The following is a 13,124-nucleotide window of genomic DNA, read 5'->3' as shown; positions in this document are numbered from 1 at the left end:
CTTCCTGCAACCCTTTGCCAGCGAAAACGGAGTTTGGGGAGGCCACACATGCCCCCCCCCCCCCCCGGCCAATGTTTGGTCACAACAGCCTCCTTCAGCTCACTGCCAGCAAAAAGGGATCTCAGGGGCCATGCGAGGACAAAAACGAATTTTTGCTGGCAGAGGCACTGTGGAGCCAATTTGTTTCCAGGGCGGCCCCACGGCCAAATCCAGCCCACAGCCCTTGAGTTTGACACCCCTGGAATAGAGTAACAGAGTTGGAAGGGACCTTGAAGGTCTTCTAATCTAACCCCCTGTTCAGGAAGGAAACCCTATACCATTTTTAAATAAATGGTTGTCCAATCTCTTCTTAAAAACTTCCAGTATTGGAGCATTCACAACTTCTGGAGGCAAGTTGTTCCACCAATTGTTCTCTCAGGAAATTTCTCCTTAGTTCTAGGTTGTTTCTCTCCTTGATTAGTTTCCATACATTGTTTCTCGTCTTGCCTTCAGCTGCTTTGGAGAAGAGTTTCACCCCGTCTTCTTTGTGGCAACCCCCGAGATATTGGACCACTGCTATCTTGTCACACCTGGTTCCCCTTTTCATTAAACTGGGCATATCCAAATTCCTGCAACCGTTCATGTTTTAGCGTCCAGTCCCCTAACCATCTTTGTTGTTTCTTCTCTGCACTCTTTCCAGAATGTCAGCATCTTTTTTACATCATGGCGGCCAAAACGGGATGCAATATCCCAAGTGCGGATCTTACCAAGGCATTATCAAATGGCATCAACACTTCGCCCGATCTTGATTCTATCCTTCTGTTAATGCAGCCTTGGACTTTTTTGGCAGATGCAGCACATACTGCTAGCTCATTTTTTTCCCATTAAAACAGATGGCTGGAAAAGCCCCCCCACCCCCCCACCCAAAAATCGGACGAGCCATCCGGGCAGGCAAATTTGGCGGTTGCCCTCTGGACAGACTGACGACGAACAAATGAAGAGTGAAAGGCGTCCCGGCCTAAGAACATATGTGTGTGGGGGAGAATGGCACCGCAATTCCCTGGCGAAGCGTTGCCTCAGGTGAGGCGCCTAACCCCCCTCAGAGCCAACCCTTCCCGCCACTTTCCGAGCCGCGCAAGGATCGGAGCGCCGCATCCCTAAGCAACCGGACTCGCCCGTTTGTCGCGTCACAAAGGGCGGGAGAGGACGGGTTAAGGCGCCGCCCCTTCGCCGCCGGGCGGAGGGAACGGGCCCTCCCGTGGGGCTGAATGTCTTCCGCTCGCCGTCGTCTTCTCCGCTCCATGGCTGCCTCGGCAGCTCCCTGAAAGGGGGAGGCGGCGCGTCGGCCCCTCCCGCGGGGCCTTGCGTGGCGGGAAACGGCAGGTGAGGAGGACGGGTCTCCACACCTGGCCGCCTTGGGGAGGGGGGGCGAAGCAGGCGTGGCAGCGCCCGCCCGTTTCTCCTCTTTCCCCCCTCAGCGTTCCCCACGAGCCGGTGCCCCGGTGGCCATCAAGGCTTCAATGGAGGCTCCGAAGTGGGGCCTGTTATCTTCCTTTGCCTGGGAATAGTTAGACTAGGGAGGCCGCTTTCTTCCCTTCGGGCGAGCTGGGAAGCGAGAGGCTCCCCGGGAAGGGCCTGCTGGCGAAAGAGCCCAGCCCTGTAAAGGACAGTTTAGTTCCCTTCGGCGCTTCCATCTTGAGGCTTTTTGTTTATGGCGTCCTCTTGATGGTTTCCTGGGTTTCGGGGCTCTTTCCCGCCCTGGCCGTAACAACAAAAAGGGTCGCAACTATCAAGTTTTTTTTTTTAATTTCCCCGATCCTGGGTGTGTGGGGAGGCTGTTTCTGCAAATGGAGTTGGCACCAGGGTTAAATAATCGCACCAAAAAGGCTCTTATTTATTCTGCAGGTTGGCCTATTCTCTATAATTGTAGATGGGAGAGAGGAGGGTTGAGTCAGAAAAGGCCCGGTTCTTTTGCTGGATAGTTCTGTACACTCAAAACATTGGAGCTTATTTTATTTTTTATTTTTCAGTGTGGCATATGCAGTAGTGATGATTAGAGATAAAGAACATAAGTAACCTTTGGTAATATACAGGTAGTCCTCGACTTACAACAGTTCATGTATTGACCGTTCAAAGTTACAACGGCGCTTGAAAAAGTGACATGACTATTTTTCATAGTTACGACTTTTGCAGCATTCCCATAATCGCATGATCAAAATTCAGATACTTGGCAACTGGCTCACGTTTATGCCCGTTCCTGTGTCCCAAGGTCATCTAATCACCTTTTGTGACCACCTGACCAGCAAAGTCAATGGGGAAACCAGATTCACTTAACAACCAGGTTTCTAATATATCAACTGCAGTGTTTTACTGATCAACTGTGGTAAGAAAGGTGGTAAAATGAGGCAAAATTCACAACAATTGTCTCACTTAACAACAGAAATGTTGGGCTCTATTGTGGTCATAAGTCAAGGATTACCTGTAGTGATTATTAGAGATAAAGGACATAAATAAGGTTTGGTAATGCACAGGGTTAATATACCTGCATGACTACGCATGGTGGAGGGCAAGAATTATTTTGACTCAACTGATAGATTGTCAAGTCCATCTAAAAAAGCCGGAAACCTGTATGTTAACTTAAGGCAAAAAAATCACAAGAGCTTATCAATTTCTTTGGTTCCATGGAAACAATAACAGTTTTCTACTACTTGACTGTTTGTGAAATCACATATGTGATTTTCCAGAGTGCTTAGCATGGGATCGATCAGCAAGACCAAAATGGCAATTGTAACTCAGTAACTGAATTCTGGCTGTGTTTCAAACATTTTAGTGCAGTTCTGCATCTTATTTTGCAATAAGAGCTTTTACAAAAACATACAGGAAACAATTTGTGCCATTCAGCATAGGTAGAATATTCTGAGTACACTGCTGGCAGGAGTACAAACATCTTCCATTTGTAATAGTAAATGGTTCACATAATAGTTTTTTATCTTCTATGGTTATATAATTCCCAATTGTAATGATCATTATACTACACTTGATCTTTATTATTTTCATTGCTTGGGAATTGGCTGTTGACATTAATGGAAATGCTTTTCTCTATTGGCTTGTTTTTCCGGGAGCAGTATTCTAACCTCACAAATGTTTAGATTCTTCCCACATGTAGGAATTTTGGGCTGGAAATGTTTTTAAGATATCTATTACAAAATTGATCTCAGTTGATTCAGTTTCCTAAATTATTAGTGTAATGTAGATTTCCATCTACTTATTTGCTTGCACTATAGTGGTCTTTTTGTAAGGAAAATCTTAATTATCTTTCTTCGGTGAGACTTATTTTCATGCGAAGAATTGCTCTGAATCATAATATAAATATAAGGAATATAAGTCCTTCCTTTCCCCACCATTCAGCCATAACTGAAGAAGCTTCTCGGTTGAGAAGCAAAGCATTTTCAAGAGAAAAAAGCTAAAAAAGTTGAGTAGCCTTTTGAAAAGCATCTTTTGCACAACCATGACCTGGATGATTGAGAATCTCCATAGACAATTATAATTGTCTGAATTTTAATTTTTAGTGTAATTTTTCTGTTATAATAATAAATTAATAATATAGTGAAAGAAGTCATTTATTTACAGGTATTTACATTTTTTGCCTTTAAATGTGTACTTCTGGTGAAAAAAATAGAATGAAATTTGTTTTGTTGCTTTAGTACATTTACTAAAGAATGCTTTAATAGATGTTAATATTATTTCCTAAATGTTATGACAACAGATCTTGTGTTATTCTTAACCTTGAAACATGAACAAAACCAAAGATTTCCTGTTTAGAGCTGACTTGAGTTAAAATTGAGATATAATGCCCAACTGATTTTTTTCACAAGGAATACTAGAATGGCCAGCAAGAAGGAGCCCCCTTTCTTCAATGAGGATAATGTTGGATCATGTCATTGCAAACTTACTTTCTATGAGACCATGGAGCTCTTCATTGAAACTCTTACAGGAACATGCTTTGAATTGCGAGTGTCTCCTTTCGAAACAGTTATTTCTGTGAAAGCTAAAATCCAGAGACTGGAAGGTACATGTTCGTTTTACATCAGGATTTAGTTTTGAAATTTAAAAGTACAATTTTAGAGGGAATACCAATAGAATTAAATGTCTGGTCAAAAAATTGAACATAAAATATTTTATATTGACGTTCTTGAAATAAATTTGGATGAAAATTTAACAAATATATAATTGCTTGGGTCAAAATATCAGTACAAATGCAAAAATATTTGTATTTTTATAAAAGCTCAAATTATAATAACATTTGTCAATCAACAATATGAGGTAAGGATGATGAATGACTGTTCTGTGTAGGATACCTTTTGCAAACACAGGTAGTCCTCATTTAATAATCACAATTGAGACCAGCAACTTGGTTGCTAAGTGATGCAGTCACTAAAGGAAATCACATGACCACAACTGATTTTAGCTCAGTTTTCCTTTTTCTCCCCCACCCTTTTAGATGCTCATTGGAATAATTAGCAAAAAGAAAATTGATGTTTGTATTTAGATTCATTGGAAAGAAAGGGAATGCAATAGTATAAGCAGGCACATGGTAGGAAATGCAGATCCAAAGGAATGTTCTAGCACCAGCATGCTTCCAGCTCCCAGTCCCGAGCATAGTAGGCAAACAGCCAGAGTAGCACATTCATTTCAGTGTGTACCTGATTGTGTATCTGCTTACTATCTTATAATCTCGTTTTCTCCAACCTCTCTGTTCTGTGAGGGGACAAAAACCAACCAGGCCCATTATATGTACTAACTAGTGGCAGATATGTGATTATGAGATGCTACAAATGTCCTGAGTGTGCAAAGTTATGTTCTCAGCATCATTATAACTTTGATCACTGCATAAGGCAATTGATAAGTGAGGTCCATCTGTAATGTTTGTTCTTCAAATATCCTTCTCAAAAACGTTCTTGCAATGGATCATATCAACTCATTTTTGAAGCTCATGAAATGTGAGATAATATGAAAATGATATAAATTTCAGCATTCCATTGTAGTGAAGCATTTATTATGGCCATAGATTTATAAGTAATTATTACAGAGTACTTTTTATTTTATTTCTTTTATCCATTGCATTATGTCAATATTTTTTGGCTTTATGACAATGTCACTTAGCGACAGGGTTCTCAGTCCCAGTGATTATTACCTAAGGGCTACCTGCATATTATGTCTACAGAATTCCACAATACACCAGAAAATTAACCAAAAAATACAAGTAGTCCTCAAGACACAATTATTCGTTCAGCAATTGTTTGGAATTACAATGGTGCTTAACAAAGGAACCAGCCCAACCAGATGTTCCAGCTGTTGCATGCCCCCACAGTCACATGAACAATATTTGAGAGCTTGGCAACCAGCTTGCAGTTTTGATTGGTTACAACATCCTAAAATAACAGGATTGTTGTTGATCTTCTGCGCCAGCTTCTCATTAGCAAAATTAATGGGAAGTTGGCAGGAAATGTGACAAATAGCCTAGGTAAATGTGTCCCCTGCCGCCCATCCTTTCTTTGCATGCACCAGCACCCTCTTTCCCCCTTTGCATGCTCACACCCGCCGTCAGCCTCCTTCCTGGTCTCCCTGCACCCACATACAGGCATGCATCCACCAACACTCTCCTTCCCTGGATCTCCACATATTTGTACAGAGGAATGCACCCCCGCATCTTCCTTCCCTATTCCTCACTGCACTCGTACAAGGGTACTCTAGATTTTTTTACAATTGCTTTTTGCAGCCTGTTGGACAGCTAATAAACTGATTGCTGTTTTTTTGTTTTAAACATATCCCAACTTATGCAAATAAATTTCCTAGCATTTGTCACCCATACCAGCTCATTGTCATCTTTAGCTCTCCTATGTAAAGAATCCAAACCTTTGCAGCTACATTGAAATACAACATTTTTACCTTCTTATCAGTGAGAAAGGAGGTTAGAAAACAGCAGTGAGCAATCGAATTCTATAGTACATGAACAGGTGAGTCCAGGAGGGAAGTGAGCGGAATGGGGGGGGGGGGTGAGGGAACAAGCTATTCCAGTAGAGGGTTGTTTTATTGCAACGGTCGCGGGGAGGGGGGGATGCGAGGACAAGAGAAGATCACAAGGTCGGTTGGGAGACCGTGGCTGCTGGCTACGCCCGGTCGTTTGTACCAACCCCCGCAACCTAGGTGGTCGGGAACTACAGAGACAGGGCCTGCGGCTGATGCTTTGCAATGCAAGGTCCGTGACCAATAAGGCCCCCCTCATTAATGAGTTGATCTCTGAGGGGGAGCTGGACCTTGCAGGAATAACGGAGACCTGGTTGGGTCACGAGGGTGGTTTACCCCTCGTGGAAATGTGCCCACCAGGTTTCCATGCATTCCATCAGCCTCGGGCCCTGGGTAAGGGTGGAGGGGTGGCGGTAGTTATACGGGATGGTCTAGAGCCGAGGGAGTTCACTGTTCCTCAGATATCCGGGTGTGAGTCACTTGGTGTGAAATGGGGCCCAGGGAGGCAGTGGGGTTTGCTGATTGTATACTTGGCTCCTCGCTATACGTCAGCAACCCTGCCCGAGCTCCTCGAGCTGATCTCGGAGACAGCGGTGGAGATCTCCAAACTTTTAGTTATGGGGGACTTCAACCTGCCGTCGACGGGAGCAGCATCCGAGGTAGCTCGGGAGTTCATGGCTTCCATGACAGCCATGGGCCTGACCCAACTAATTCAGGGCCCCACACACGAAGGTGGTCACACACTGGACCTTGTTTTTGTATCTGAGCAGTGGACGAGTGATCTGGGAATAGGGGATTTAGATATTACCCCCCTGTCATGGTCAGATCACTCATGTCTCCGTCTGGACTTCCCTGGCGCTACCCCCCACCGCGAGGAGGCAGAGCCAGTTCGTCCAAGCTGGTACCGCCCCAAGCAGCTGATGGAACCAGATAGGTTCCAGACGGAGCTTGGGCCATTACCTGTAGCCCTGACCCGCGCTCGGTCAGAGGACCTAGTGGCTGTCTGGAATAGGGCGACAGCTGGGGCCTTGGACCGGGTTGCGCCTTTGCGACCTCTCCTACGGCAGCGACTCACCCGGGCACCTTGGTATACCGAGGAGCTCAGGGTGATGAAGCACCATAGAAGACGTCTAGAGAGCAGGTGGAGGTCCTCACGCTCCGAGTCTGACCGAACACAGGTAAGAGCCTATTTACGGACCTACCTTGTGGCATTGAGAGCGGCCAAACGTAGACATTGCGCCGCTCTTATTGCGTCTGCGGATAACCGCCCTGCCGCCCTGTTTAGGGTGACCCACTCCCTCCTGGTTCAGGAGACGCGGGGGGCACCCTTACAGGGAAGAGCAGAGGAGTTTGGAGAATATCTACAGAACAAAGTCGCTCAGATCCGAAGCGGATGGGCCCCCTCCAGTGGTCTGGACGGGCCGTCAACAGCGAGTCTTGTGAGTCCACTCTGGGAGGAGTTTGACTCTGTTGCCCCCGAGGATTTGGACAGGTTGCGTGGATGGCTGCGACCCACCACATGTTCATTGGACCCGTGTCCCTCCTGGTTGGTACTGGCATCCTGGGAGGTGACACGAGGCTGGCTTCTGGGCCTGGTGAATGCCACGTTGGGGGAGGGATCCTTACCATCTGCCTTGAAAGAGGCGGTGGTGAGGCCCTTACTCAAGGGGTCTTCGCTTGACCCAATGGAGCTAGCTAATTATCATCCAGTCTCCAACCTTCCCTTTCTGGCGAAGGTTGTTGAGAATGTGGTGGCGCAGCAATTTCCACGTCACCTTGATGAATCCGACTATCTAGACCCACGCCAGTCCGGCTTCCGACCCGGACACAGCACAGAGACAGCCTTGGTCGCGTTGGTCGACGATCTCTGGAGGGCCAGAGATAGAGGTTATTCCTCTATCCTGGTCCTATTAGACCTCTCAGCGGCTTTTGATACCATCGACCATGGTATCCTACTGCGCCGGCTGGAGGGGATGGGAGTCGGAGGCACCGTTTTGCGGTGGTTCGGCTCCTACCTCTCCGGCCGGATGCAATATGTGTTGACGGGGGGGCAGAGATCGACCCTGAGGCCACTCTCTTGTGGAGTGCCGCAGGGGTCGGTCCTCTCGCCCCTTCTGTTCAATGCATATGTGAAGCCGCTGGGCGAGATCATCCGTGGTTTTGGGGTTGAATACCATCTGTACACTGACGACACTCAGCTGTACATTTCAACCCCAAGCCACCCCAACGAGGCTGTTGAAGTGATGTCCCGGTGTTTGGAAGCCGTCGGGGTCTGGATGGGGGACAACAGACTCAAACTCAACCCCTCCAAGACTGAGTGGCTGTGGCTACCGGCGCCTCGGTTCAGCCAGCTGACCCCACCGCTGGCCATAGGGGGCAAGCAATTGCCCCCTGTGGAACGGGTGCGCAATTTGGGCATCCTCCTAGATGCCCGGCTGTCAATGGATGACCATGTGGCAGCCGTGGCAAGGGGGGCGTTCCACCAGGTTCGCCTGGTGCACCAATTACGCCCCCTTCTGGATCGGGATGCCCTACGCACAGTCACTCATGCGCTGGTGACGTCTCGCCTAGACTACTGTAACGCTCTCTACATGGGGCTTCCCTTGAGACGCGCCCGGAGACTGCAGCTAGTCCAGAACGCGGCCGCGCGGGTTGTCATGGGGAGCTCTAGATACTCCCATGTAACACCACTCCTGCGCGAGCTGCACTGGCTACCTGTGGTTTTTCGGGTGCATTTCAAGGTCCTGATTACCATCTTTAAAGCGCTCCATGGCACAGGACCTAGTTACTTGCGGGATCGCATCCTCCCACATACATCCCTGCGGCCAATCCGCTCTCACAGGGAGGGGCTTCTCCAGGTGCCGTCCACTAGGCAATGCCAGCAGGCGGCGCCAAGGAGTAGAGCCTTCTCTGTGATGGGCCCAACCCTCTGGAATGACCTCCCCCCCAATATCAGAACCACCACAGACTTCCGCTCCTTCCGACAAAAATTGAAGACTCACCTATTTCGATTAGCTAGCCTGGCATAATTATAATTGTGACAACTGTTACCTCCTGGAAACATATTCTTACCTGGTTATTTATAGGGTACGGTTTTAAATTTAACTGATTTTAGGGTTTTTAGAACCATATTTATATTCTTCCGTACAGTTCTTTTAAATTTTTAACCTCCTCCTTATGTGTATTTATATCTGTATTTATATTTATATTTAATACTTGTTATTTGTTGTGTGGACTGTACACCGCCCCGAGTCCTTTTTGGGAGAGGGGGCGGTCTAGAAATGCGAAGAAAATAAAATAAATAAATAAAGTATAACAATCTTGGATTTAAGACAGTTCTCTTAAGTATCATTTTCATGTAATTAAATGAAAGCAGAATAAAATGCTAGTAATTTGCAAATTACTTCATTAAGTGAGAAGCATTACTGCATTTTCTCTCAGAATACTGCATGCTGATCATAAACCTGATCATTTTCTTTATTCCTCACTTACAAATTGCATGTTGTTGTAAATACAAGAACTAAGGACTAATTTGACAAGCCCTTCCTTAGGGTTAATGTGGATTATTCTGACTGGGAAAAAATATTTTCAAATCCTTAATTCCAAATGAATTTTACCAAATGTCTTATAATACTTGCAGCCTAATTACTTCATCGAGCTACAAGGATAAAATGAAAGGAACAATCATATATACTACCTTGATCAAATTGAGGAATTGTAGGGCAGTAGTTAATGAAATTAACCCTGATGTTGGTGAGGTAATATAAGATTATTGTTATTTCTTTCTACTAACCAACTGGTATTAACTGCCTTACTTAAAGGCAATTTTTACTATTATTTGGATTTAATCTTGGCCCTAAAAATAAGGAGTTTAAGTCAGGAATGTTGTCCATCATACAAGTTAAAATCATTTTTCATTTAAAATGTGATAATTTTTTTTAATTTTCAAAACAAACATAACACATCCTTCTTTACATACTGTAGAAAGTGTATCAGTTGGTTACAAAAAGGCTTTCGTGCATCTCTTCCACAGTCAACGAACATAATTCATATCAACTCAAGTTTTTTAACTCAGATATTTATAAATGTTACCATCATCATACCTCCATTTTCATTTGACTATAATTGTTTAAACGTCCTTCATCATAAAATATACCAAGATTTAATATATAACCACATACTGGCATTTCATTTACTATTTCTAAAATCCTCCAATAACACTGAATCCTTATGTCCTATTCTAACTAAACATCCATAATATTTAATAACAAAATTTTCTTATCCTCCTTTCCAAATCAGTGTTTACAATCTACATCCAGTTTCCTTATGTTGTACCCATACCTATATATACATTGTTATCATTATCCCTCCTTTATTTAACTATATCCTGCATCATAACATTTTCCCCCTAATCAAGATTTAACTGTATCTAATTTAGTTCTTTTTTATTAACCTTTATATATAATCCAAAAGGATTTCTAATCTTCCTTTCATGGATACCATTCAATATTCATATCCAATTATTCTCATAACACTACACATTGTATACATTATTATCATTATCAGTTATTTATTTAACTTTATCTATTGTCACTAAATTTCACTAAGTTTAACTAGTTTTAAATTATACTCTTCCATCTATCAACCTGTATCTTTCCAGTAGCAAAACAGTCCCACATCTTTTGCCATTTGTGGTGTCAGTCCTCTAATCATCTCCTTAATCAAATTTGTATGGACTCCTCTTAGCAACTCCTTGCTTATAAAATCTCATGTAATTTCGATGCCCTTCTGTTTCCTTAATCATCTTATCTTTGTGGTAATTTCTGAGGAATATATATCCAAATAAATATATATTTTAGTAATTTTAGTCATAGTTTTGCAAAGTAAATATATCCATTCAATTTTACTAATATTTCAAGGTATCCCTGTATCTCAGCAGCATTTAATCTGGAATAATGTGGAGTTGGAGGATGACTATTCTTTGAATGATTACCAGTGAGTATTCAAATGTGATTATTCAAGTGTTTCTGAATATGTCTTGATTGTATTAAAAAAGAGCTGGAAGCGACCTTGGAGGTGTTCTAATCCAATCCCTATACCATTCTGAACAAGTAGTTGTCCACTCTCTTCTTAAAAACCTCCAGTGATGGAGCACCCAGAACTTCGGGGGGCTAGTCATTCCACTGATTAATTATTCCCACTAACAGGAAATTTCTCCCTAGGTCTAGGTTGGATCTCTCTCTTTGATAAGTTTCCATCCGTTAAATTCTTGTTTTGCCTTCAGGTGCTTTAGAGAATAAGTTGTCCCTCTCTTTTTTGTAACAGCTTCTCAAATATTGGAAAACTATTATCATGTCAACCCTCATTCTTCTCTTTGTTAGATTAGACATGCCCAGTTCCTGCAACCATTCATCATATGTTTTAGCCTCCAGACTTCTAATCATCTTTTCTCTGCACTCTTTCTAGAAGAAAAACTTACAAAATATGTCTCATTGATTGTTTACAGCATTTCAGAAGGATGTACTTTGAAGCTGATCTTAGCAATGCGTGGTGGTCCTATTAATACAAAAAGAGGTAGGCCGTTTTATATTTAATCTTTGTGTTTTTACAGAGAGCATAAACTAAAATTATGCTTATCATTTCCTAATGAATGGGAAAAGATTAGGGCTAGTACAGTGTATGATTTATCTCGCCATCTGTTTTAATTTAATAACATACTACCATATGCACTATAAAGGTAATTCCCATTTAGCTACCACATTTGGGACCAGCAGTTTGGTCAATAAGCAAAGTGGAAAAAAACACCTGACCACAACAGTATTGTACGTTAGCTTTCCTATGTTTTAGAGTGATAGAAGTCTACAACGTCAAACAGATAAATAAGGCCAAACTACAAGAAACCTTTTCAAAACTTGAAGCCAAATCTTATTATCCTTTTTCCTTTATTCCCTCATGGTGGAATGTTCACCCCAGCACTGGGATGATGAGGATGATTTATTAAGAAAATTAATGTTTGTGTATACATTAATTGAAAGAATTGCTCTTAAAAGCAGACACACAGTGAGCAATACACATCCAAAGGAATGCACTGACATTGGCTATTTTCCTAACATGCTAGCTACAGGGATTAAATATTAGGGTCTTGTCAGTTTCAAGAAGCAGCTGCAAGAAAGCTAATTACAAGTAATCCTCACTTAACACCCCAATTGGTTCTGGAATTTTGGTCACTGATGTAGATATTAAGCAATCATTATGTGATCAGACCCCATTTTGCGACACTTTTTTACCACAGGTAAGGGGATCACATGGTTGTTAAGCTTCCTCAATTGACCTTGCTTGTCAGAAGCCAACTGGGCAGGTTACAGATTGTGATCAGGTGATCTCATCAGATGCTGCAACAATTGTAAAAATACCTCTTCTCACCCAACAAGGTTTTTTGAGCCTTCTCTACATATTAAAGACATAGACAATTTTGCCTAAACAATTTTTGAGATCATTTCTTCATGTGAAAAGTTGCAACTCCTAACTAATTAAAATCAATAGGTAAAATCCAGTTTAATTTTTGGTCTTACTCCAGTCAGTTATTGAAGTATATTTGTAGTATACAATTCAAGCTATGAGCCTAATCTAAATAAGTTGCAACTTCTAAATTATAACAAAAAGTACTGGTAGAGCACCCTGACGTTTTATCATTAAATGTTACAGCGCTGGTGAATTTCAAAATGACTAATTCAGCAAATACAAATATTTGTTCTCTCTGTCAATCTTTCAAGATAGACAAGAATAGAAAAATCAAAGTTCTGAATTCTAATACTGTTTTCACTTTATTTTTTAAATTCATTTTACTTTTAGGATTACAGTTAACAGAATCTTGCAAACCAGAAAGTGCCTCCCTTTATTTTTAAGAAAACTAGGGAAGGTTACTTCTCAGAAATTTTCTTAAATTGCATTTTTGTCTTGGGCTTACATTTTTTTATCTGACCATTGTCTTGGTTGCAGCTTTTCCTCTTCTTTCTCAAGGGCTATTCTTATAGCCCATTACATCTTCTGAATCTGGTTTAGTTCTGTGTGAAAGATTTCACACCATATGTCTGTAACCAATATACTGAGAACGTGTT

At 42.6% G+C, this 13,124-nt stretch overlaps 1 protein-coding gene across 7 annotated transcripts in view; it reads left to right on the top strand.

Moving 5' to 3' along the window:
• Nucleotides 1–958: 958 nt before the first annotated feature.
• Nucleotides 959–13,124, top strand: part of ZFAND4 (zinc finger AN1-type containing 4) — a 34,683-nt gene continuing 22,517 nt past the window's right edge. For 4 of the 7 annotated variants that reach the window (XM_081947293.1, XM_081947295.1, XM_081947292.1 and 1 more), the window contains exons 1-4: nt 959–1,059; nt 3,855–4,048; nt 10,926–11,001; nt 11,513–11,580. In XM_081947293.1, the coding sequence (XP_081803419.1) occupies nt 974–1,059; nt 3,855–4,048; nt 10,926–11,001; nt 11,513–11,580 (424 nt within the window). In that variant the 5' untranslated portion in view covers nt 959–973. Of the gene's footprint in view, nt 1,060–1,151; nt 1,363–3,387; nt 3,451–3,854; nt 4,049–10,925; nt 11,002–11,512; nt 11,581–13,124 lie in introns of those variants that run through there. The other 3 variants (XM_081947297.1, XM_081947296.1, XM_081947298.1) reach the window with 3 other exon arrangements.

Source organism: Natrix helvetica, assembly GCF_964273705.1.
Source record: "Natrix helvetica genome assembly, chromosome: 3".
Lineage (NCBI taxonomy): Eukaryota > Metazoa > Chordata > Lepidosauria > Squamata > Natricidae > Natrix > Natrix helvetica.
The sequence above is the reverse complement of the archived record's forward strand: the minus strand, read 5'-3'. Positions and strand labels throughout refer to the sequence as shown.